General features: G+C 40.2%; 1 protein-coding gene and 1 long non-coding RNA gene across 3 annotated transcripts in view; one reads left to right on the top strand and one right to left on the bottom strand.

The window, feature by feature from the left end:
• Positions 1–264: 264 nt before the first annotated feature.
• The window catches only part of LOC139795658 (uncharacterized), a 28,726-nt gene continuing 3,171 nt past the window's right edge, over positions 265–25,819 (bottom strand). The window contains exons 2-6 of one of the 2 annotated variants that reach the window (XR_011725632.1): positions 23,702–23,762; positions 17,069–17,155; positions 5,144–5,692; positions 4,071–4,214; positions 265–353 (exon numbers count right to left, since the gene is read on the bottom strand). This is a non-coding gene — a long non-coding RNA (uncharacterized lncRNA). Of the gene's footprint in view, positions 354–4,070; positions 4,215–5,143; positions 5,696–17,068; positions 17,156–23,701; positions 23,763–25,819 lie in introns of both variants that reach the window. The other variant, XR_011725633.1, reaches the window with a different exon arrangement.
• SLC39A8 (solute carrier family 39 member 8) lies at positions 4,891–24,831 on the top strand. Its single transcript, XM_071742585.1, has 8 exons — positions 4,891–5,343; positions 12,164–12,332; positions 15,581–15,750; positions 16,292–16,414; positions 17,566–17,733; positions 20,124–20,331; positions 20,877–21,061; positions 23,643–24,831. The coding sequence occupies exons 1-8, from the start codon at positions 4,906–4,908 to the stop codon at positions 23,787–23,789; spliced, it is 1,608 nt and encodes a 535-aa protein (XP_071598686.1). The 5' UTR covers positions 4,891–4,905; the 3' UTR covers positions 23,790–24,831.

Raw genomic sequence — 25,819 nt, 5'->3', positions numbered from 1 at the left:
AAAACTAAGTTTGGTTCAATGCACATCTCCCAGTCCCTGGGGCATCTACAGCACCTCTTCTGGAGAGATGCAACTTCATGGATTCAGAAAGAATTTGCATACTCCATTTTAGCAGCTGTTTTTTTTTTTTTTCCAAGAAACAAAGCAAGGGACTGAAAGCCACTGATCTAGAAATGTGCCCAGAACATTTGTTTTCTTCCTGGGTCCTGTAATGGGAGTCAGTGAGGCCGTTCTGGTCCCTCCCCAGAAACTCCACTCATTTTGTTCACCCAGCTGGATTATGAAGGAAAAACCTAACTGGCTCCTGGAGCTGGTTCAGCAGTGCCCTCTCCCAGGCTTCTCCCTGCTCCAGGCTGTAAAACAACACCAGCATGTTGTGTCTCAGGCATCCTGCTGACACTACTCTGCTTATCTAACCACACTAATATTGACAGACCACTGCTTCTCCTTTATTCTCTGGTAACCCTTGCTCTTTAGATGCATAGAATTCAGTGCAGATCCCTCAGTGTAATTGGGACTTGGAGCTTTCAGTCAGGTACTGACCCTCCCCTGGGATCCTAAGGTGGATTTAAAGGTCATGACCAGGTAAGAGGTCACTACAAGGCATGTGCCTGCAAAGCACCAATTGTTTCATCAGTGATTTTGAGACTTCAGGGTTGTTTTTTATCTAATTTTGGAACGACAGGAAATTTAAATTTCAAAGTGTGTTTTTGCAAGGCTTGGGGAGAAAAGCTGAAATGTTTCACTTTGGATTTGTAAATGTAAAAATCCTTTTTATTATACTGCTGGAGTTCAAGATAAGGCTTTGGAAAAGAACACCAAACTTCTGAACTTCCCTTTTCTCACAAAATAAAGCTTAACTGATATAAATGTCTTTTTTTTCTTTTTTAAGAAAACTACCACTGTTCAAATTTGGCAGGGACCTGTATTTTTTCCAGAACACAAACCTTCTGTTAAAGTCAATGTGAGGTGTATCCCTCTTTATGGGGGATCCTGCTCTCCTTTAAGGCAGTTTATTACTTCCTATCTCTCTCTGCACACCTGTCTTGGGTACTTTGAGCCATGAGCCACAGCTGCTCCAGGCTGGCTCAACTCACTCCTCACCACCTGAAGCTGCAGTTCAGCAGCTCCTTGATTTCCAAGGTAGAAACCTGTTCACCAGCTGAAACCTGGAGATGGCCCTGGCCCAAAAGCTTCACAACAACTTTAAGCTCTGACACTAGAAATTACATCTAAATAGCACTGACCCTATGCTAAGGAGGTGGGGACAGATAATACTGCTGAAGTGTCAGTGGAATTTTATTCATTTTAGTTCTCTAATGAGAAGCTATGAACTGGATGTAATTTCATCTACATATCTCCATTAATGAGAAGTCTTATTCTTCTTCTGGTAGAAGATCCTTAATTATCTCTACATATTAGTACTTGAAAATGCAAGCAGTGAAGATTTTAATCTGGTTATTTTCTTATAGAGTTCTTATTTAAAGATGCATGCTTAAACAGTGTTTACTCCTAAGGATCACAGTTGTTATTAGAAACAGAGGATTTTACAGCTTCACAGAGACAGCAAGCTAATGAACTGGCTAGGGGAGGGTTGTAGAACAAGTAATACCTCTTGCTGGGTGAAATCTATTGCATAATGTTAACCTTTTGCATGAGCCAAGCTTCTCAGGATAGTAAACAATCCACAAATGGTACCCAGAGTGCAGGCTCAGCAGAGCAGCAAGTTATGATTGATTTACCATTAATGCCATGATATCTCTCGTGCTTTGAGGCCCATACCATACCCCTACCACTTGTACTTTGGCTGCAATTTTAATAGTTTAATAGCAAACTCATTTGTAAAACCTGAGATCCCACTTTCCCCTTTGTATATTTTACTGTACCAACACAAGGGATTTTGCCCAATCTGCCTTAAGATTCCCTTTAAAGCTGTAATTTCAGAAGCTTTTCTACTGTGATATATAAGGATATATGTTCAGTGCTATCCTATAAACCCAAGCTTTCAAAAATCAGTAAAGATCTCCAAATTAATGAGATTCAGGCTTGTTTTGTTTTGTTTTTAAGCCAAACAGTCTGTTTTTAATTTGGCTTCTGTAGTTTTGAGTCTTCACAACACCCTTTGCCTGTGTTTCTACAGCTCTAATCCCTGAATTCCCTTTCAAGCATTTGCAAGAATTCAGAACTGAGAACTACAAGATTCCTGAGCTGGCAATATTAAAAACTTAGTCCCAATCTTAGGCTAATTTGTAATTTATTGGGCTGCAAGGCTCTGTCACTTAAAATACAGTGACTGTGAGTGTCTGAGTAGGTGTGGTCAGGTTAAAAATGAACAAATAGAACTGCTGGGAATTTGCTGACCACAATGAAGAGAATAACTTAGGGAAAATCTGTGAAAAAAGTGCCAATCCAAAATTTTTACCCATTTACCTTGATAGTTCCTCTACCAACAGCCCATTGCTATATGTTATTTCATTCAAGGGTGTTTAGTTACAGGATATATTTTTTTTTAATCCTATTTAAATAATGAATGAATCCAGCTAAGAGTTGAGAGGAAAAGGCTGTAATTGTTAATGCAAGGTTGGGTGTGGCTATGTTCCTGCCAATTATAATTATAATATGGTTGCTGTTTTCAAGAAGGTTGGTTTCAATTGGTTTGGCTGACAGCAATTAGCTACAGTTTCACTGAATTTCTACTGAGAAACCCACTTCAGAGAGGCTTTGGCCCTTCAGAACACTGGAAAAGCTGATTATTTGTTGTTTCACCCACTGGCAGTCACCATCTGGTGCACTGGCACCTTGCTGTGCTTTAAGTGTGACCCTAACATTGCACAGGTGTAAGGGAAGCAGGAAAAAAAAACCCAACAATGAATCAGGACCATGAAGTACTGTTGGGAAATACTTGGTTTACAGTGTACAAACAGATTGTTCTTTCAGCTTGAGAAAGAGAACGTGGCTCCCTTAGCATTTGGCTAAGCTTGATCTTGACTCTCTGATTGGGTCTGTACCTCACAGGAATGCACACAAAATCTGGAGTAATTCTTAAGGTGCTCTGTGTACAATTTGAAAGGCAGATGAGCTCTGGTCTTATTGTTAGTGTGCCCTTCTAGCTCTTGGAGTAACACCCTGGTTAAAAACTATTTTTTATTTTTAAAGTAGAGTGGTAAGAATGCATCACTCCCTGAGGAAAAACTTTGACTGACTCTCTGAAATAGAGCAGGGCCTTCATTCTGCAGAGGATTGGCAACAGAGAATAATTCTTAATCAAATTATCCAAGAATTCCTTGAACTTTTCAGCTAAAACAGGCCTAGGAACTACTGGAAATACCAGTCTGTTTAATTATACTAATTTAGATAATTTTTTATATTTCTGCTACTGACAAAAGGAAGTCTTAGAAGAATTAATTTTGAGATTAACCCCTTGGCCCTGCACAAGAGGGCACTGACCAATCTTTCTGATGCAACCCTCAAGTTCCTTTGATTCACCCCTTTTGATCAGTTTCCCATTTATCTACCAATCAATTTATCCAACAGTCACATGGCACTTTTCAAAAATAGATTTCTTTAAATTTCAGAATGCCTTCTATAATCACCTGTTAATGGAGGTGTTTTTAGAAACAGCTGCACTGCAGAAGCAACTATAGGTGTCAGTGCTGCTGCTGCCTAAAGAAGAATGCTGTGATTCCCTCAGCAGCAATGGAAATCTTATGTTGATTTGGCTGGAAGAGACCCAAAAAGCACACAAAACTGGAGAGGTGGGTAGGGTGGAGCACCTTTATCCCCAGCTGGTGGTATAACCAGTGCAGATGGATCTGTCACTTGGAACAACCTGCACCTAAGTGGTACAGGGGCTGTTTCAACTGCCACCAACCAAGTATGAGGCTGTCTTAGCTATTCCCTCTCTGAAATAAAAGGGTTAGCATTTAAATTTTCAAACAGTGTTAATATGAATTAAACAGAATTTCTATGGCTGTAGTTGTCCCTAGGATTTTTATGCTGCTGACATGTTTTTTCTGCTAGATGCTTTGTGCAGTGTGGTGTGGAAGTTGTTCCAGATGAGTTTCACTTACCACTTGTGAGGTATCTTTGTGGTTCCTTCACAGAGCTGTTACTCCAACTGCCTGGCACACAGACTGCAAAACTCTGGTTTCATGAGACCTGGAGTCAGGGACAGCATCTTGGCTCACATAATTCAGCTACAGTTCCACTGAGGCCTAAATGAGAATGTTTAAATAAATACACAAATCTTCACAAATACGCTGTCTCTGCCCACTACAGGGATATACAAGACTTTTTCTAACAAGGTACAGAATAACTTAGGCACAGTACAAATCTCTCCTGAGCTGCTACTATGTGGCTGTTGTTCTGCAGCACGAGGATTTTTATCTCAACCACTTGAGTCACAGCTTCTAGGAATAAACCTGTGACCAGCCACAATTTTTTCTATTAAAAGAGATGCAGGAAATAACACGTTTGGGGTTTTTCTTTTTTTTTTTCCTTTTTTTTGTGGCACAAGGTAGACTACAGACACAAACGTGTGCCTCAGCCTGAGGGAGGGAAGGGGCCCAAGAGCAGCATGTTTGCCTAACAGGCTGCCAACCCAGAGCCTCATTCCAAGGTCCAGGTGCCTCGACCTTGCTGACACCCTGGGTCTGGTCTGTGTGGTGTGGCCCTACCTGCCCGTGCTCCTGGACCTTGGCCTCCACCTATCCCACCTGGTATTCCCTGGGGCCAGACCAGTGTGTGTTCAGAGAGACCCTGCACTCCATGGGTGCCTCTGTCACCCCCCCAGCCCCCGGGGAGCAAGCAGAAATATCGCAACCTCCTCCCCCTCTGCCCGCCCGGGGGGGGCTGCCCTTTTTCTGTCGTGACAAAGAGCGATGTCGTGCGGCCATCCCCGTGCCGATGGGTCCAACTCGGCATTCCCAGAAAGCTGGAGGGGCTGAGAAGCGGGAGGGATGGCCGCGGGGGAGAGGTGTCCGCCCTGCCTTGCCCAGCCCTGCGCTGCCTCCCGCCCCCTCCTCTCCCCATTACGCCCCCCGGGGAGGGGCTGAGTCCTGCGGGAGCAGCTCCCGCCCCGCCGAGCCCCGGCAGCGCGGGCAGAGGCGGAGAGAGACGGAGGGGCTGCCCGGGCAGGACTCACCGCCTCCCGCGGGGATGAAGATGGTGCCAGGCGGGGCCGAGGTGCGGGGAGCTCCGGCCGCCTTCATCGACGACGTTCTGAGGGTCTTCGGGACCAACCAGAGCCTGTCGGCCCCGCAAATCTCCGCGCTGCTGCACCGCCTGGGAGCCGGCCCGGCCCTGGGAGCCGTGGTTCCGCTGACCCACCTGCACCACAACCAGGTACCGGGGCGGCGGGAGGGGAACGGGCCGGGGACTGCTCGGGCTCCGAGGCGGCGGGGAGGGCTGGGGTGGGAAGGGACATCCCGGAGCGAGGGTGCCGGGCTTGGTGGGCAGCTCCCCGGTTGCTTACATCTCATGGCTGTGGGGTTTCCCCACGCTGAAGAACCCGAGGAGAGAGCAAAGTTCCTCCGAGGCGCTGGCATTGGGTTTTGGGGAAAAAAGCTGCTAGTCCGCGGGTGGGGGAGAAGCTGCCGTCCATTCATCCATCCATCCATCTATCCCTCCATCCATCCGGGAGGTGCTGTGGGATCAGCACACCTCCCGTTGCTTGGATCTTGGACTGGCACTTCTCCTGAGTAAATAGAGAAGGAAGAAGAGCACAAAGAGTGTGAGTGAGGATCAGCTGGAGATTCCCCTGGGAGGGCTGCATAAGCAAATCTTCAGGACTTGTTAAAATACAGCTGTCATGTGGCAACTCAGAGGTGCTCAGAGACATGGCTACTATGTAAAGAAACATTTTCTGAAATGTCCTCATCTTCTAAGCAGAGTGTACACCCATCAATTCATCAACTAAAAGCTGATTAGAAGGATGAATGGTTTACTGACTTAATATCACTCCCTTCTCATGGAGATATTTTACTCCCTTTAATGTTTCCACATGAAACTCAGACCTCACTGCTACTTTTAAAGTCTGTGCCATTTCATCTCTCTGTGGTGACCTACGATTAAGTTTGTTTCCTCCAAGGGGAATTTTGAGGCTGGTGATCTTATGGTCAGGAGTCAGGGACATGAAGCCAGTCACAAAATTGAAAGCCAAGCAGGGGTATTTGCTCTGGTTTGGTTCAGCTCTAAGAAAAAGAGGCATGGTTCTAGGAACCTTGACAATTTTTTAATCATTATTTTTTACATTTGTAGTAGTAGCTCTTTTGCTTGTTCTGTGAAGGCAACAACCTTGGATAAGCTCCCTTTCTTTTAGAAATGCTGTCTTTACCCTCAGCAGAGGTTTAATTGGGAGTTAATGGCACTGAAATCAATGGAGTATTCATCAGTATGAGCATGGCAACACTTGCCACTCACTGCTTTCCAATCTCACAAACTGAAGACTGTTCCAACACAGTTCAGTACAACATAAACATCCCCAGCCACAGATGCTAAATACAAGTTTACAGTTATGAATATGGCTATGAGAAGAAGCATTCTTTAGAAGGGCACAGAAATGGGTAGATTCTTCAGTCCCTCAGGTTCTCCCTCTCTAAAAGCACACGTAGCCCTAGTACACAGATTTTGGCACAGGCTACAGAAGGAAAAAAAATGTAATGCTCTTTCTGCTGCTGCAAATGCATGTTCCTTTTAAGTCATTTCAGGTTTAACTGAAACAAGTTTTTTACAGGCCTGTTCTAGTGCCCACTTTGAGTATCTAGGATCCTTTACTAAGCAGTGTATACTTTTTTTTGCTGAGCTATTTGTATTCTTTCTTAAAACTGGTCTCAGAACTGCTCCACCAGTTAGTGCTGTATGAGCAAGTGCATTTTACCTCCTGGCTTTAGATCCCTCGTGGCTCTTAGGTCTCTCAGTGGTGCCTGCAAATGCAAACTCATACCAGTAAACCACACATGACCATTTTCAAACTGTGCCATGCTTTGTGCTTACAAGTTGGTAATTTAGATTATCTACCAGAAGACATAAAGTGGCCTGACCTAACTTTGTGTCTTGGAAGGCACCAGAGACCTAAGCTGTGACCAACTCTCCACAGAGGAAAGTGAAGAATTCTGGAAGAATGATTCAGTTCTTTCCCAGATGGGCTGAATCATCCACTCAGGCTGCATAAATTTCTATCTGTAGGAGGCAACGAGGTTTATCTTAAACTTTCAGTTCTTAACTCCAGTGTCCAGAACTACTGGGATGACTCCCACACCTTTCTTCCAATCAAGATAACACACCCCTGCTCTATCAGCAACTCCCTTGTCCAAGCATGAAGCAGTTTTCAGTGGAGAGCTGGTCTGTAATGAATAGGTGATACAGCACTTCAAAAACCAGCAGGAAGGAACAGGTTCTGTTGGTTTTATCTAGCATTAGTCTTTAATTTTAATGTTCAATTAATAACAATTTTGGTAAGCCTATTAATCTCACAAGAGAAGATCCACCAGAAGTTCCATTTGCTTAAAGATCTAAGAAGATGATGAATTTGCTTAAGAAGATCCATTTGCTTAAAGATTGTAAGAGTCTGGATGTCTAAGCCTGAGCATGGATGCTTTGATTCCAGGTTGATTTAAAAAGGAAAAGGAAAAAAAAAGAAAAGACTTAAAGTGATGATGATGATGATGGTGTTTGAATGTATAGTTGTATAAGCATTTATGATAACATATGTCCTAGTTGTATAACCATTTATGGTAACATATGTTCTATGACATCCACGAAGATGCTAGGTTTTCTCCCTGTAAAAGGCAAAAAAACCCCAATTTTTTTTGAGTACTGTTTTGGAATTTTTGATTCAACTGATTTTCAATTCAACTTTTGATTCTCCAATTCCTTATGCTTTTGGTCTCTTTTTTTCCTTTCATCATGCACTTTTATAATTCTCTTTTGCTTATGTTTTCTTTGCTCTTAAATTTTTATCACCTTATCTTAACATACAAGCCAAGGCTTCCATGCAGAGAAATAAACAGTAAATCAAATACGGCCATAGAATTCCAACCCATTTTAGTCTTACCAGAATCAGAGATACAGTTAGCAATTTCAGTACAATAAATGGTGTATTTACTCACTCTGTATTTTACATTATTAGCAAGATGTAAAACCATGAATCTATACTTGCTCTTCTGTCACTTGGTTCATTGGAGTATGATAGCCATGCATGTCTGTGCTGAAGGATTAAATTCCATGCTCAAAAGTTGGGGCCAAAAATGCATGAAAGGTAAACTGGCATTGGAAGGAAAGCTTCTTAGCTTTAACTTTATTTTGTGCTTTGATGTAGTCAATAGGTGCTAAAATCATGCTCCAGTTTCCTTCTTTGACTTTTCCAAATCTGTATGTATGTCAGTCTAGATGTTATGCCTGAGTACTGTCTTAATTTTAATTTTTAAAACATTTGGACAAAATGAAATTAGAAGATATGATCAGACATAATTAATTTCACCTCAAGATGGATCAAAAAAACCAGTAATTTTTGTGTTTCAGACAGACTAGAACCACACTAGCATCTGCTTGGATTTTTTTCTTTTTTTTTTGGTAGTGCTTCAGTAGTTACAACTTCAGCTTTTCAGAAGGAGGGAGGAATGGTCTGAGAGAGTGGGGCTTATGGTCTTGATCCAACACCATGAGCTGATGTTGCCTGGCCAGTGAGAAGATAAATAAGCTTTGTTGTTCTAACCTCTGAAGTGTCTTATTTCTACAAAACAGAAATCTTTCAGCAGGAACAGCTGCCTTTGACATGCTGGGGGCGTGGGGGTGAAATCCCTGAAGCATTCTAATTGAAAGAATGGTTGTGCCCTATCATCTGCTCCTTAACTGTGCTGAGTGACAGAATGGTGTCAGCACAGCAGCACTGGATGTGTTAATTTGTTACAAGTGACTCAAGGAAGTCATGTGTACAGACTTTGCCTTATCCAGGCTCAGGCTAAGAAAAAAAAATTATATATATATATATATATATATATAAAAATAAAATCTGGTCAGATAAGTATTCACTGCATTGTTTCTTTGCTGTTGCTGCTGGGTGACCCCACTGCTCAGCTCTGGCATGGGCCAGGATAAATAGGATTTAATCTGGGAACATCTAGAAACTGCAGTCCAGGTTGCTGCTGGGTATCCTAGTACTTCACACATGGAATGTTACAGATAAAAGCAAGGTAGAGCAGAGATAAGAACAGGGCAGAAGATCAGAAAAGCGACTGAGGCATTACAAGATGGCTGATACTGTAGCATTTTTTTGTCAATTTTCCAGTCAGAGGTCCTCTCTGCACTATTTGTATCTGAGCACTTATCCCTTCCTTTCCTTCAAAGGCTGTGAGGTGTCATCTGCTTTGCATTTCTAAATACAGTGGTATGAAGAGATTCTAGGTAGCTTAGCTCTTAAAAAAAATAATTCCATGTTGTTCAGTCATTTTTAGGAGAGAAGTAAATATCTCTTTGAATAACCTGGTTATTCAAAGGTTATTGACTGATGGTTTATTTTTTTAAAGTCTTGAATACTTTGTAATTGTGTAAATTTTACTGATCTAAGTCATCCCCAATTTTGATGAACGCATTTAAATTTTTTTTTTTTTTTTTTTTTTTTTTTTACAGTTGAGGACGTGACCACTATGTAATTTATTTCTTGGAACTGATTATTAAAAAGTGGGTGACAGTCACATTACAGCCAGTTCCCTCTTCTAATCTAAGGCTTACTGAATAGCAGGGAGAGACATGATGGCAGAATGCATGATCCAGGATGTCACTCTCAGTCCCCCTGTTCCATGAGGCTAAATTTTCCTTCTGCAGAGATCAGCCACCACCCTTGTGGAATAAATAGCTTATGCCTTTTACAACACTGTCTATCTTAATGTATTTATCAGAGTTTTGCAGTGGGCAAGCATGAGTTGCTCCAACCCAAGGCTTCAAACAGATTTAGTATTTTATTTACCCCTTTGATTGTGCTTCTGAACCCATCCAAGCTTTCTTTTTAGCTCTTGTATGAATGGAGGAGTTTAATGAGGAACTGAGGTGACTTACAACAATTAATCATTTATCAGAATCATTATCCTCTGGGTTTGTCCCTGATCAAAATAATAATAGTAATTAAATACAATGCTGTTTCTTCTCTTTGCATAAAGAGCTCTTGCTGTCTGATGGTATTTCTCAACCTTTTGTTTGCATGGATCCAAATTTACAAGTCCCAGGTGTAGTGTCTGATTTATTTTCTCTGTAGTCTGTTTTCACACCTACAAAGTGGTTTGGATCTTTGTGAACTAATACTAATACATTAGGTTTTTAAAATACTAGTAATCCATTCTGTATTTCTATGAACAACTATGTCTAAGATAAATTATGTTTAACTATGTTATGAATTCTCAGCTTGTACTGGCTTGTTTTTCTAAGGGCTTTTTTCACTGTAGACTTCCAGAAGTGGCTCACTAAACCAGTAATACAGGAAGCCCCACATTAAAGCTATTCCTCTTCCTTCTCTTTGTTTCACACTGGACATGTTAGCCATCTATTTGACATTATTCCATAATGCAGAGTTAACAGTAAAATGGTAAGGCACAACCAGACTGGTTTTAGACATAACCAGTCTAAAAATCTCCAGAGGTTCATGTATTCAGTGATTTCTCTGTGCACTGCTTCCATTGAGATTAAGCAGAACAACAGGCTTTAAAACCACATTTTCTGTTACTGAGCTGCATTTCTTTTACATGGGAACCTTTGATATTAAAAGATGAAAGTATATGCACATTCCTTGTATATGTTTGAGTCTTTAAGGTCTCATGGTCTTAACAAAACCTCCACTTCCATTTAAGTTGAAGCATGCACCTGAGTGCTTTGCCAGACTGAGTCCTTACACAGGAATGACAGAAATGTCCTGGATGTAATTTAGCTGAAGTCCCTTGAATTGGCTGCATGTTCCCTTCCTCCAAGCTAAAGCAGAGATAGTCCCATTCAAATAGTGTATGCATGCTTTTCACCTTTCAGTCAGTATTAGAAAAATATTTATTAACAGCTCTGTTGAAGGCTTGCAATGGCTTTGGCTTATCTCTAGGAGAGATTTGCTTTATACACAACAGTCTTGAATTATGGGAGGAGTGAAAAGAAAAGTTGAGAAAGTGGAAAAAACAGGGAGTGACCACTTGTTTTGGTTTTACTAAAGCTTCTGGGGCTCTGCTTCTGCAGCCACACTGAGATGTGCTCCAGGAAGGGTTATGCTCTAGCTTGATGCCACGTATAGAAGAAAAATGTTTGGCTTTTTTTTTTTTCTTTCATCCTGACACTAAATATTGGTATGTGTTTGTGGTACAGCAATCAGCCAAATTTCTTTACACCTAAAAAAGTACACTTTCCTTATTGATTGTTGTGGGAAATAGTGAATGTGAATAAACAGAAAGTGTTGGGTGAAAGACTTCATCTGTCCCTGTAGAATGTTTTATATGTTTCATTTTTCTGTAAACGTGTATTTTAAGATATTCCATGGTTTGTCTTTTATCTTTTTGGTTGAAAATAATGAACAGAACAACAAGCCCAGCTTCTGGCCTAGTTTAGCACTGTTAAGTACATTTAGCCTTGACCCTTTGGTGCTGTCACATCCTGAGCTGAAGGCAATGTGAAGATCCCCAGGAAGAGTTTTCCTCATAGGAGTATAGGATGGTTTTTGAAACAATGTTTGCTGCTAACAAATACTGCTATAAAAGTAATGGAACAGGTCGAGTGCTGCTGTCATTTAGGCCATTTTTAAGCAGCTTATTTAGGGAATTAAGAAGCACAGTTGTGAAATGGAAGTGATTGCTTACATGAATAAGCAGTTACTGTAATACAGATAATTTTATATTGCTGAGATTTTAACTGCAACTAGACTGCTCTTAATTATTTTGTAATTACATTAGATTTTAATTACTCTGAAGCCTTTTTTTGTAAGGTTTAACTGTCCTAGTTCATAAGGTGTCAAGATTTGCAAATGTCTGTTTAAAACATGTTTCCAGTATTTGCGATTTATTTTATTTAAAATACTTTGAATCATTTCTGCTTCCCATTAAGCAATATGTTTTGATGCTGCAATTCTTGGCTTTCTCAGTGTATTCTTTTTTTGTTCTTTGTTAATATATTAAGTTGGCAAAATCCCTTTTTGTTCCAGTGCTTGAGTGGTGAGGAAATTTTTTCTTTGCATGGGATACCGAACACCAGTCACGTATCAAATTCAGGCTTCCCTACAATATGTCCTGCTGTTTTGCAACAGCTGATTTTTCACCCCTGTGATCATCAGGAAGACTTTGTGGATACAGCTAAACCCCATCCTCTACAAGGTTAGTTACTACTAATAATTGCATTAATACTGCAACCGAGGTGAGGTACAGCAGTGTTTTTCTTAGCTTTCAAAGTATTACTATTAATAACGTTCTGATTTAAGTAAGTGATGATAATTTAAGTGATGATATTTATTAAGATATTATTTATTAAGGGATGATATTATTTATTAAGAATTATGGATTGTTCCTACAACCCAGCTGTCTCAATGAATAATTAGAATTATATTTGATTAACCACTGAAACCATGGCATCAGTTTACCAGGGTTGTTCTAGATTGCTTATACATGGATCCATATCATCAGGAAGTCCATGATATCTGCACCAGAGGGGAGTGTTAGTCTTTCTCTTTTATTTTTTTGGGGGCTGTTAAAGTAGGTTGTACATGGAAAGCCTGTCCCATAGCAAACCTCCTAAGCTATTTAGACCATCCCTCTTCTTTTTCTTTTATCCTGTTAGCTCAGAAGCACTGTCCAGGAGCCAGATAAGAAAAGCAGCCTTCTGCCCCTCCCTCAGCTGCAGCACAAGAAATCTGCAAGGCCCGTGGTTAGGGCATTTTAGAACCATAAAGTGTATGAGGTAGTGACACCTCTTCTGCAGGGAGAGACACAGAAAGGCCCAGTGACAAATGCAGATGTTGACTGATGCAAACCCCCACACCATCACCACAGGAAATCTGCACTGTGGCACTGCTGAGATCAGCTGAGTGCAGCTACTGCCCAGGAAGCAGAACCCTCTATACATATTTCCAGCTGTGCTTAAATGAATTTTCTGCCCAGGGACTCCTGCACACTTAATATTCTGCCTTCCAAAATATGAATGGACAGGACATAGAGAAGAAATTATCACAGTAAGCTTTACAGAAGAGCTACTTGTAATAAAAGTGCTGCTGAAGAAGAGCAGATGTTAAAGGGCAACACATGGCATGTCTTTTTTCTTGGGTGTTGTATAACTTCAACTCCTTAAAAAAATTCCTTAGTTTAAACTAGCCCCTGTACTCCTCAGCCTTCTTGCATGATCTATGGAATGCCTAGGATGGGTAATATTTAATTTATTCTTTCGTTGTCTGAGGTTATTTAATCACTCATTTTAATTTTCTCATTCTTCCACTTAGGAGAAGTAAATGTGAAACAAAGTACCAACAGGTAAAATCCCAAGTTCTTTGGGCCACCCAGACCTAGGACAGACTTTTAAAAGTAAAACAGCATCTGTCTTCTGGCACCCCTAATCTCTGGTAAATCAGGAAGAAGAGAGCTTTTTTAGACCTTTTGTTAGTGAAGCTGACAGCACTGTGAGAGCTCAATCTCACCACTTGGTAACAGCCTGGTTTTCTGTGCTTCCTTTTATAGCTCCATCCTCCCACCATTTTTGTCATTCCCTGATCTACACACATGAGTTGTAAATTTACTGTCTTTGTCTTTTGGTGTAAAGAGTAATTAGTACTGGCTTTTTATTGTAATTTTTGTAACTTGTTCTAATTTCCTGTGCCTAATGAATTAATTTGGGCAAGTATCCTAAATGCTTCGTATCTGATAAATGGGGATTTTGTTTTGTTAACTGAGTTTAAAAATTATTTTGCACAGAATAGTGTGTAGGAGCTGGCTGTATGCTAAACTGAAAGAGACTTTTATAGTAATCCTGAACTGTAAACAGTGGTGTGTGACTCATGGTTGCATTGGAAGCCCATTTGTTTATGAGAGATTTGATTTCAAATATATATTTACAAGCTTAATTGCAATTTATTTTAATGGAAATTAATCTCCTGGGGAGCTTAGTGACCTACCCAGATCTAGTTGTGTGGGTTTCCCTCTCTCAAATATGGCAAATGAATGTTCTGATGCAATTTCACCTGCTGCAAATGCTTTAAAATGTTTTTAATGCTTCCTGTTCCTGACATAATGTAAAATTCATTAGGTATAAAAACTGTGACACTGTGGCAAAAATGTAGCAAACAAAGCAGAGCCATCGGGCTGCAGGTGAGGAATCTAGTTAAGCATGTTTGTTGATTGCCTTGCAGGAAAGTTAAACTGCAGATTGTAATCTGACCTCTGAGTCTCTGCTAAACAGAAAGGAATTTATGGTAACTTCTCTGCATACATACTGTAAAGCTTATAAAGATGCAGCTTTCTGGGTTACACCAAACTGTTCTCATACAGCCAGCATTATGCTGGCTTTGATAATTATTTGTAGTTAATTTTTCTGGACAGACCCATTGTCTGTGTGGATAACTGTGATGCTGAGGCATCACTTGAGGCAGTGCTGTAGACCTCTTCAGTGCAACCTTTCAAGCTTCTCTCAGTACTCACAGGGGGGTGAGAGGTGACTGGGAAAAAAAGCAGCCATGCATTAAATGCACAACTTTGTGATGCTTGTGAACCACAACAGCACCCACAAACCCTCACTCTCCCAACCCATCGTTCAGTCTCAAGAATAATTATGGTATAGCTTTGTACAAGTGCTGATGTCTGAACTCTAAACACCTGACACTAAGCTTATGGTGAAGAAAACCAAGTTATGGTGAACCCTGGTACCTCTGCCACTTCCCAGGGTGGGTTCTCCCCACTCTATTTCTAAATCAGATGTCCATCCTTTTGAGCCTTCTTTTTATATGCTTTCATTTCTCTATCATAATTTTCTCTACTCTCAGCTACCTGCCACCCCACCTGTCTGATAAGCAGTGTTGGGCAGTGTTTCCAGCCAGCAGAGGTACTTTGAATTAGAGGAGTGTTTGAAGCAGGAAGTTACCACCTCAGGATGGTCTGAAGGAGTTGTCCTTTACCAGGAAGGATTTTTGGATCCTAGTGTAGCAAGGACAGCAGATTTTCTACCTTGGAGTTCCTCAGGAGTAAATGACAATTTGATCTAACCTGGAAGTAGTAGGAAGTTTTGTCTTATGTCTGTGCTGGAGCTACTTGGACATTGCCCTAAACCTTCATTTTTACTCTTCACTGACTGTAGAGAGACCTCATTTTTGTTAGCAGCAGATAGACTATCCCAGATCTTATATAGCACAGTTTCCATTTTATTATGGTAGTCCAAGACAGTGTTTCCAGAGATTCCCTTTCTGCAGGTATGCATCTTCAGTCTTCATGCATATTAAGATTTTTGTATTTGTGAAGTATAATTTCAACCAGGCAGCTACTCTTTTCTCCCAGTTCCATACCAGTTTAGCTGTCAGAAAAATCCCAAGCAGCCTGAAGTGGGTGATATACTAAAATATGTTCTATTTCTGCTTGTTTATCCACAGTTTGGGGATTTGGGTTCCTGGCTGTGACTATCATTAACTTGGCATCACTTCTGGGATTGATTTTAACCCCCCTGTTCAAGAAGTCATATTTCCCCAAGGTTCTAACCTACTTTGTGGGCTTGGCCATTGGTACTCTCTTCTCTAATGCAATTTTCCAGCTCATCCCAGAGGTAAGCAAGGGTAATCACTATTTGCTTTACATCCTGGTTTCTAGAGTGAATTAACTGTGAAAACATGGTGCAGCAGGGCTCTGTGTATGGGCTGTAATCTATGAGGAGCTGTGGGTGGGCTTCACTGCCTCAAGCTACCATCTTTTTTCTGGCTGAGTGAATAGAGCCACCAAGACCTAAGCCTAGTTGTGCCATGGGCTGTTCTACTCTATTGGTCCCTTCTTACTAGAGAGAAAGAGAAATGCATTGGATAAAATCCTGGTGAACTTTAAATGGCTACAAGTTACACTCTCTTTGTCTTGCACTGCTACGTACCACATGTGAAGTTCTGCTGAGTTTAAACACTGTTAACATTTAATCCAAACCTTACAAGTCTAAAAAGATGAGGATCTTTCAGAATTTGAGCCTCGTGGAAACTCATGGTTAGTAGAGAGAGAGTCTGTATTTTAGAGGAGTCTGTGTGTGCTGGATGTTTGTTTGCTTTTCTGAAAATGTGCTAAGATTACAGACTAATTTGCATTGCTTTTTTATTCACTGTTAGGCATTTGGGTTTGACCCCAAAGTAGATAACTATGTTGAGAAAGCAGTTGCTGTGTTTGGTGGATTCTATATTCTCTTCTTTGTGGAAAGGATTCTTAAAGTGATCTTGAAGATCTATAACCAGGTAATGAAACATATCACCAACTCAACAAGCCTTGCCCTAAAGTACCTGTTATATTATATGAAGTACTTGATAGTTTAATAGAATGTGGGTTTTTTTCCATTTTTATCAGAGGTATTCAGCCTTCCTGCATGTTCTGATATATTTGATTTTAATCCATATGGGTAGTAACTCCATTTTTTGAGGGAGTTACAAGCAGAGCTGGGAATAGCGTCCAGATGGGAGTGTGGTCTGCTGTCACTGGCTCATGCTGCATGTAGTTCCTCTATAGCCAAGGGGTTGATGTGCTAGCTAAGTGTATCAAAAAAAAAGTGGAATTAAGTAAAAGCTGGAAAGGATGGAGTCTGCCCCTGCAGCTCCCCTTTGGGCAGGAGAAATCAATGTGACATAGATGCATTCTTAGTCATCTGTTAAAGTGTAACTGTGCTGTCAGTGCCTGAATCTCACCTTCAGTAACTTCAGCTCTGCTCTCCATGTACACAGTGATGCTGCAGCTACCTGGACTGCACAGGGCTCTGCTTTATACCCAGATGTCAGAGTACTTGTCTCCTGTGTACTGACATGCAGGAGGCTGAATTTGTCTCAGAAAAGGGCCTCTCAAAATCTTTGGTTCTCTCTGCTCGTGTCTTACAAAGGGAACTGTTGACTTTTTTACACTTACCTCACTTAAGGTCCTCCCTTCCAAACTGTTGCTGATACTGAAGATTATGAAGATCAACTGTCCCTTGTTTGGAAAAGTGGTAACTGAAAAAAAAAAATGAGAAGGAAAAAAATGAGTTTTCCCTTTATATTTGGGAGCAGTTGATAAAGAGTAATAAGCTCTATTTAACAATAAGCCATGAAAATGCAGCAAATGTTGATCTCATGCTCAAGTTTTTACCTTGGGAGATTCTATAAAAAGTATTAAAATGAAAAATTCCCACATGTATTCTCATAACTAAAAGTAGGAAATAAATTAGGAACTTAGATATGTTTGGAGTTCATTTAAACATTAAAATATTTACTGCTGCCCATTTTTACATTTCTTTGGTACTGAGAGCAAGGCAGCATGAATATGATGCCCCCCCCTTGTCTTTTTTTGGTCTCTTATTTTCTAAAGTTTGTTATTTTGCTTCTGTTTTAATTAGCTGCCTACTTATTTATCTGTCACCTAGACTGGCCATAATGACTCTGAAAATGGTGAGCAGAATTATTCTCAGGATAAGAGTAACCCACCCAAACCACTACCATCCAGCAATGGGGGGACATGTTATGCCAACTCAGCTGTCATAGAGAGCAATGGAAATCTGGGTTTTGACAGCATCAGTGTGGTCTCAGCACAGGTATGAAAAATCTATCTATTTATTTATTTATCTCTGTCAATTATATCAGCATATCTGAGGGGAGAGTTAATGTAAATTTTGATTTATTTGTCAAGTTTTTGTTAAGGTCTAGCTTAGAACTTGCTTGAGCCCTATGGAAAAAATGGGGGCAAGTTTACAGAAGCTGAGCAATACATTCAATTTGTAGCCCAAAAAAGAGCTGATTGATAGTTTATTCTTGTTGTTTTTTTAAAGAGTGATATTGTGTTTGTGTTGCATGATCTATATTGTGTTCCTGACTATGTAAAGCCAGAAGTGTAAGAAACTGATTCCTCTGAATCACTGACTAATGATGGAAACAAATACAGTAATTTTCAGGTAGTAATTGTGAGCATTTCTGGGGCTGGTCCAGGATATTTGGATACTGTGGGAGTTCCAGAGGTAGTATGCTGAGACAGAAGCCATTTGCCCTGGTTTAAGTCTTCTTCTCCTTCAGATTTGCTCTGTATTTCTCTGTGTTTGTTTTCATACCACAAATACTACTTCCTTTTCTATAAGAAGCAAGTGGAAAAGCTGGTGTGCTGCTTTACTCTTTTCCCTGGATAGGCAGGAGCACTACTGTCCCTTATTGAAGAAAAACCCAAACACACATGGAAGCAATTCTCTGATGGCTAAGGAAGATTTTTTTCATAGTTGAGATTTCTCCTTTACCACCCATGCTCTTCAGCCAGTGATTTGGTTGTGGGGAGCAGGAGAGGAAGCTCCAGGCAGTCCCTAACAGCCAGGAGAGAATCAGAGTTGTACATGGACCCTGCAGCCTCATGGGGCATTTGATGCACACATCAGATCAGTCTCAAGTACTGAATTGTACTGGTCCCTGCTCCAGAACTGTCATGAAGTACTGTGGACACTGGGCATTTTAGAAACTAGGAGAAAAATGGTTAATAATTACAATTGCATGGCACTAAGAATTAGTATGAGTGTCCCTGAACTGTTTTGTAGATTTATAAAGAAAAAAAAAAAAAAAAGGCAAAACCCCTCCACTCTTTGAGGGGACAGTCATCTCCAGTCATATGGGTGTTGGTTTTTCTCCTCTGTTTACCAGATTTTTTTATCTGGACCTACTTCATTATTATGTTTTGGATGGCCATCTGCTTATTCATACATAGATATAACCAAATAGTAGGGTGTATTATAGTAATAAAATGTAATTGTACCATTTATTTCTAGCAACTAGTGCTCATGATAATGAGGTATTGTAGATCACCCCAAGATCCTTTATAAGTAATACTCATACATCTTCTTTTACATCCAGTCTTGTCTTGAAGAGCTTCCCCTCTACTTCCTGGTCTTATAAAAACTCATGCTTTTCATTCTTTCTTCCTTTCTCTTTCTCCAAAGCCAGGAGGAGAATGTGTTGTATGAAAACCTCCTGAAAGTAAACTGTGTAAAATTCACTCTGGAGCCCAGAGTGGCTGCAAAGGAAATCTCAGGGACAGGCAGCCCATTGCTGATACAGAAGGTGGAAACAAAAAAACCATCATTACTCTTTTCCTCCAGGCAGGTTCAGAGGGGCCAGGTAGCCTTCAGAGTCATGAAGGGGCAGGGGAGGGCCAGTGTGGCTCAGGGGAGAAGTGTATGCAGACATATATACATGTACAAATGTGTATGAAGAATATACATGAGAATACATGTATAAATTCCTTCCCCTTCTGGGAGAAATGAATGAGCTCCCTGGTGTGTGTTGCAGTTTTATATTAGCCTGTTGTTTTTATGCTTTGAGCCATCAGCTCACACAGCTGGAATTTACCAACTGCTGGTTTTATTAAAATGCACTTTGTAGAAAGTAATTTGGATAAGAGGACTCGACTGTCATTGCCCCAGATTAGAAAGAAAGTTTATGGAGTGTCTGGATGTGTGTCTGTGTTCACATGTACCTGGCTGTGCCTCTGAGAGCATGAGGAGCACCTGGCAGTATGGAACTGATCCAGATGTGTTTAGGGTGGGAAATGCAGATGCTGTCAGTCACTGTCATCAGGTCCTTCTGACTGCACATGCTTAACAGAGGTGGCTGAAGGGACTGTGAGAAGCTGAGGCACACTCCCAGTCTGATGGAGGCTCCAGAGAGACATTCAGACCACTAGGTCTGAACTACCTTCTGTCTTAGCTGATGGGCACCCAGATGAGGAGGCTTTGTGGTCAGAAAGGCAGCTGCCTGGCACGTTCACTGGCTGAAACAAAAAACATTTCCTCCTGTTACCTGTGCCTTTTCCTTCCTGGACCAAGCACTTAGTCTCCATATGCAGTAAAGCTTCATGTTAAACTTGGGCTTTTTAAAGGCTCAAGTGTGATTAGTTGGCTTCTTTATTCAGTGTTTCATACAATTCTTTTATTGTCTTCTTTTTTTCCAGGAAGAAGCCACCCAAGGCCATTTATGCAGGTGCCTTAAGGGGCGTCCACTGTCAAAAATTGGGACCATTGCTTGGATGGTAACACTGAGTGATGCTGTACATAATTTCATAGATGGTTTGGCTATTGGGGCTTCCTTCACTTTGTCTCTGTTTCAAGGGCTTAGTACCTCCATAGCCATCTTGTGTGAAGAGTTTCCTCATGAACTGGGTAAGGGTCTCCACTCAACGTGGTGTTTTCTGTGAGAATCACAGTTGTAGGAGGTCGTGCTGGCCAAAGGTTGACACGGATTGAAAGGAGTTTTAGACAAATTGCTGGAGAAAAAGATTCACCAAAAAACTTTCCAACCACCAAAAGACACATCTAGCACAGGAAGTTCCCAAGGGCAGGTGGGTGGAAGCTGGGAATGTGTATTGGAGAGGTACTGATTGTCCTATGCTCCATATATTGTTTTTAGGGGGTTTTAGGTTGTTTTTTGCTTGTTTGTTTTTTAAAATCATGATAGGTAGTTCTGTAGCTCTACTCTTAGCTCAGCTGTGCATCACATACTTGCTTTAGAATGTTCCAGTTCCTTAGTCCTGAAGGAAAATCCTCATCATTTACCTGAATGGAGAAAAACTGCACAAGTTCATAGTTTGCATACAAATCGTGTCTTGTCTACAAAATTCCTGTGAAAACAGAAAATAATCCCAATACTGCGTTCTGAATTTGTGATTTTCTTTTTTTTTTTCTTCTTTTTTTCTTTGTCCTCTTAGGTGATTTTGTCATCTTGCTGAATGCAGGAATGAGCACTCGGCAGGCTCTGGTTTTCAACTTTCTGTCTGCATGTTCCTGTTACATTGGGTTGGCTTTTGGGATATTAGTAGGCAACAACTTTGCTCCTAACATCATCTTTGCTGTAGCTGGTGGAATGTTCCTGTACATCTCTCTGGCAGATATGGTGAGATATAATTTCATTTTCAGTTACTTATTTTTCTGCTAGAAAACAAAGTCTGCAGAAAGTCCCTCCAGTAGGATTTAGTGTTTTGTCCCTCTCACACCAGTGTCATCTACTTATTCTGTGTTAAATAATACAGTGTATCCCTAATGGAGGTGCATAAATAGTTATGCTTATTCCTGTAACCTAAAAACCTTTCACTTCACAAACAGGACTGATCAGATTATTGCTGAAAGGAGCTTGAGAGCAAGACAAGCTTGTCATGAACTTGGATTGGTTTCACCCAAGAGTGAAAAGTGTAGAAATATTTTGTCCTGGCATTTTAAAGTGGAAAAGTATTTCACCTTATTATCTTTAAAAGGTTCCTTTGTCTATTTAAACCATGTTTTGAAAGAAAAAAACCCAAACAAAACTAAGTATTTAGTTTTGAGTTTAATGAAAGGTGTTGTGTAGGCACAGTTTTAATTCTGGGGTTGCTTAAGTGGAAATACTCCCAGCCCCAGTTTCTTAGTTCAGACTGAAAAAAATGCTGAACTCCATTCATAGCACTTGGTCTGTCATTTATTTTTTTAAGTGTACTAGAACTTATGAGACAAAGAAACTGTGGTAAGACCTAGATCAGATTTAGCTGCTGGGAAATAAAATCTGGATTCACACAGTTGGCAATATTCCATAATTCACTCTTACAGTGATGGTTTATCTTAAAATGGGAGACACCTTTAAGGGATTTTAACTTTTATTATGTTTAATTCAGTGCTGTGAGAACAATGGCAAAGATGCTTGCACCTGCCCCATGAGAATATATTTATGTGTAGAACTGGAAGAGTGAGGCTTGAATTTAACAAGATTTTGAGATCCCAGTTTGGTTCTGTATGTGTTTAACAACTGTCATACAGTTATGGCTATTTCATTAAACACTGCTAGTTTAGGTATGATCACATAAGTATTAATAATAATGTTGTATGAACAAAACAAATAGTTTATTTTACAAGTTTGCAATGCCTTAATTGGTAATGCTTTTAATTTAGTTTCCCTCTTGTGTAATGTATAGTAGTCTACTTGGCTGTTGTGTAACTCATGGTATAGAGGGGCTCAACTTGAACTTACAGTTAAACCTATCAAAGTAGGTAACATAATTTTCTTTATATCTGTTGCTCTGTTCTCTTGTTTCTCTCACCCCTCTCCTTATAAAATCTCTCTTTTTATAGGATTTTGGTTCCTCAGTTACCTATCTGCATTTTTCTTCCACCTGAAAGTCTGAAATAGGCTATCCCAGTGCTCTGTATACAGAACTGGCTTTCTGCTTCCTCTTCTGATCTTCACACACTTGTGGTTTGCTTGTCCAGAAGCAGGTAGGATTAACTTGACTGTCACTCCTTCCTTCTTTCTTTTCTGCTCTTTTTTCCTCTTTTTTTCTCCTCCAGCATTGGCATAACACCTCCTCTGCCAGTAAGAACACTCCATGGTGTGGCCTTGGGAATGTGAGAATGTGTACAGTGAGGTGTGTGCACCAGTGAGCCTGGCTCCATGGCATGAAGCTGATCTGGTTTGCTGGTTTTGCCTCTTGTGCAAGAGGATTACAGAGCTCTGGAATGATTTCTGGGGAGGCTTGGCCACTTCCCACTAACCTTAGTCTGGTCTTCAAGAAGTGCACTATTTTCAATGGGTTTTTTTGCTTCATGAGGTCAAAGAAAGAGCCTCTGAGTCACCCAGCCTGAAGGTTTCTGAACTAACACAGAAATAAACAGTTTTCATGGCATTTTGGCTATACTACTCTCAGGGCAAAAGGAGAGGAGTTTAAAGCTTGTTTGAGTATGTCTGTCAAAATCCACTGCAGCTGACTTTCTCTGTGGTAAACATGTCCTGAATCACCCCACAGAGGGAACTTTATTGCCAGTGGTCATCTGTCATTACCCCCCTTGACTCTGGGAGGAAGTATCTTTGTTTCTGCAGTTCACAGCACATCACTCATCCTTTGCTGTTGTGTTGCCATTAAGATGTGTGCCATGGAATGATGAACCCCTTCCTTGCACTGTAACCTAATACTGCATGTGTTACCACCAGCTTCAAAACATTCTTCTTCCTTCCTGGCCTACCAGAGCTCCTATTTGTGACAGATTTCTGAGGGGATGCCTGTTTCAGCTTCATTTGCTTACAGATAAAGCAGAAGAATCCTACTCTTCCATTCCTTGTACAAGGATTTCTCTACTGATGCTAGTGCAGGAAGAAACACAGCATTTAGAAATACAAGGGCAGCTGCTACTAGCAATATATGGACCAAGAAATGGAGCCTAGGAGACTGCTGGAATAAAAATGAGGGAACTTGGATGAGAAAGAACCAGACAAAATCACAGTAGAGAGGAACAAAACTCCATTTCCTTTTACCACTCCTGGTGAAGTGGATTTTCAGGGTAACTAGTGACCTATTCCTGTGACTGCCTTCACCCTCTGTTAGTTCTAATATTCAGTCCAAAGTAGCAATGTGGTTCAGGTCTTAATGCCTTAAGTTATGCACACTACCACGAGATGGCAATACTTACCTAAAAAAATCTTTTTTTTTTTTTTTTTTTCTTTCTTTCCCCAGTTCCCAGAGATGAATGACATGCTGAGAGAGAAAGTGACAGGCAGGAAGATGGATCTCACCTTCTTCCTTATCCAGAATGCTGGTTTGCTCACGGGCTTCACTGCTATCCTGATGATCACCCTGTATGCAGGGAACATTGAACTGTGAGCGTGGGACCGAGGCGGGAATCGGTACTGAAGACATCAAATAAATTACAAAAGGAAGACACTTGAAATCCATAAAGGGACATTAATTTAATCTACTTGTGTTTGAGACAATGACAAGTCCCATCCTCTCCCCCTTGCTCCACATCCAGGAGATTCTTGCTTAGGGATCCAAACAGCAGGAGCTGTCAAGTTCTGCTCTATGCCAAAGAACCGATTCTCATGTTTTTTTTTTTATTTCCACTTAAAATTATCAGACAAAGCTGAACTGTTGTAGAGAAAAGATGTTACTTGGCCAGTAAAGTTAAGCAGTCAGACATGCAGCTGCATGCAACTCCAGACCAAGTGAAAGCTGAGGTCTGCAAGGAAGATCCTAATTCAAAAGAAAATAATGGACTCTCATCTCCTTTACAGACTGATGTGATGAAGGCAAGCAGTTCCAAAACTGGTTCATTTGTCTGTGTAACACCCCCACTCCCCTCCTGCTCCCCCCCTCCAAATAAAATCAGGGTGTGTACTAATGAAGCTAAGATTTTTTTAATTCCTAATTAATACTGGAAGGAAAGATACCAGTTACTGCTTTTGATCTTTTCTCTTTGTAAGTGCACTAGGGAATTGTTGATTTATTTTGGGAACCACTTTCTTTTAATTAGAGAGAACCTGTGTTAAGCTTATGGCAATTTATCAACAATATTTTAGAAACACTGAGTATTTTTAAAATGTTCAAGTGTTTTTTAATTTATGAAAATGATCACGAAGTTTAAAGTTCAACAATACCCCTTTTTAAGAATCAGTATTTTGAATTAAATTTTTAAAGTCGTTGCTGTTAATTCTGCAAATGGAATTTAGGGAAAAACCTGATAAAATCAGCATTCAAGCAAGCTTTTTTGTAATTTGAATAATTTTTTGTGTGCAGTTGGGTGAAAGTAAGTGATAGTTAAATACATAAATTCTTATCACAATCTGTTGCATGTAAACTTTCTAAAATCATGGTTATATGTATGAGTTCATCCAAAATAAACGATTCAGCTACTCTGGTGTCTTAAGATGTGTGCAAGGAAATTAATTTAAAAATACCTGAGACTTCAGTCACTGCTAGTCTTTGAAGGAAGTGCTGTTATCCTCCAACAAATAACTTTGTTCAATAATTTTTAGGAAACTTTTACAGCTTTAGAGAAGATGCTGTTTGTCAACATATTTCCTGGCAGTAGGAAGGGACAAATCTTTTATTTTTAATTCACTGTTGAAGTATATTTTCTACCAGGTAACAGATCTATTGCAATATTTTACCTGAATCTCATCAGTAATTACATTAGGAAAAAAAAAAAGTTCGAGGTGTCTCTTTGAGAAAAATAAAAAAAAAAAATTGCACAGGAGTTGTAAATTGTGATTATATTTAATTATATTTAAATGCATTGTAAATGTTAAAAAGTAATTATAGTAGTCTATGATATTTGCTTTATGAAAAAAGCATTTATTAGTCACTTCATGTCCTCCAAGTTTCTGTGATTAAGAATCCACCCACTCCATATTTTTTCCCCTAATTCATTCTTTTGTTGATATAACTTGGATGTAAGCTGTATGCAAATGCTACTCTTGTGTATGTACGTTCATTGCCTTTTTAAAATCAGTTGATCATTCCTAGTTAATCAGATTAATATAATAAGATGCCTGCATGGTACTTTTCACCTTTAAATCCAAATATTTTCCAGGGAGACTTGAGTTGATCTCCCTCAGGAGGAAAAACTGAGACAAACAAGTCAATGAAGTGACCTACTTTTGGAACACAGAGCAGATCAGTAGATGGAACAAAGTCTGGTTTTCAGGGTAGTGCTTTGGTGAGAAACCAGGCTGCCTTTTCTGCTAGTGGAATATTTAGTAGGTAAGAAAGCTTTTTGATTCCTGTATGAGTTGGTGTATCTGTAATAACCTTTGCTACTTGTCCACTACATATCAAATGTATTTATTCCAATTCTAGGACTGGCAGTGATTTCCTAAATTTGCTGACACCTACAGGGAGGAAGAAGCATCAGC

Source organism: Heliangelus exortis, chromosome 4 (genome assembly GCF_036169615.1).
Source record: "Heliangelus exortis chromosome 4, bHelExo1.hap1, whole genome shotgun sequence".
In the NCBI taxonomy this organism is placed as follows: Eukaryota; Metazoa; Chordata; class Aves; order Apodiformes; family Trochilidae; genus Heliangelus; species Heliangelus exortis.
This window is presented reverse-complemented; position numbering and strand designations above follow the sequence as displayed.

Coding starts and splice junctions, on each gene's coding strand:
- SLC39A8 (XM_071742585.1), top strand. CDS start 4,906: ATGGGTCCAACTCGGCATTCCCAGAAAGCTGGAGGGGCTGAGAAGCGG. Junction 17,734..20,123: donor TCAGTGTGGTCTCAGCACAG/GTATGAAAAATC, acceptor CTTTTTTTCCAG/GAAGAAGCCACCCAAGGCCA. Junction 21,062..23,642: donor ACATCTCTCTGGCAGATATG/GTGAGATATAAT, acceptor TTCTTTCCCCAG/TTCCCAGAGATGAATGACAT.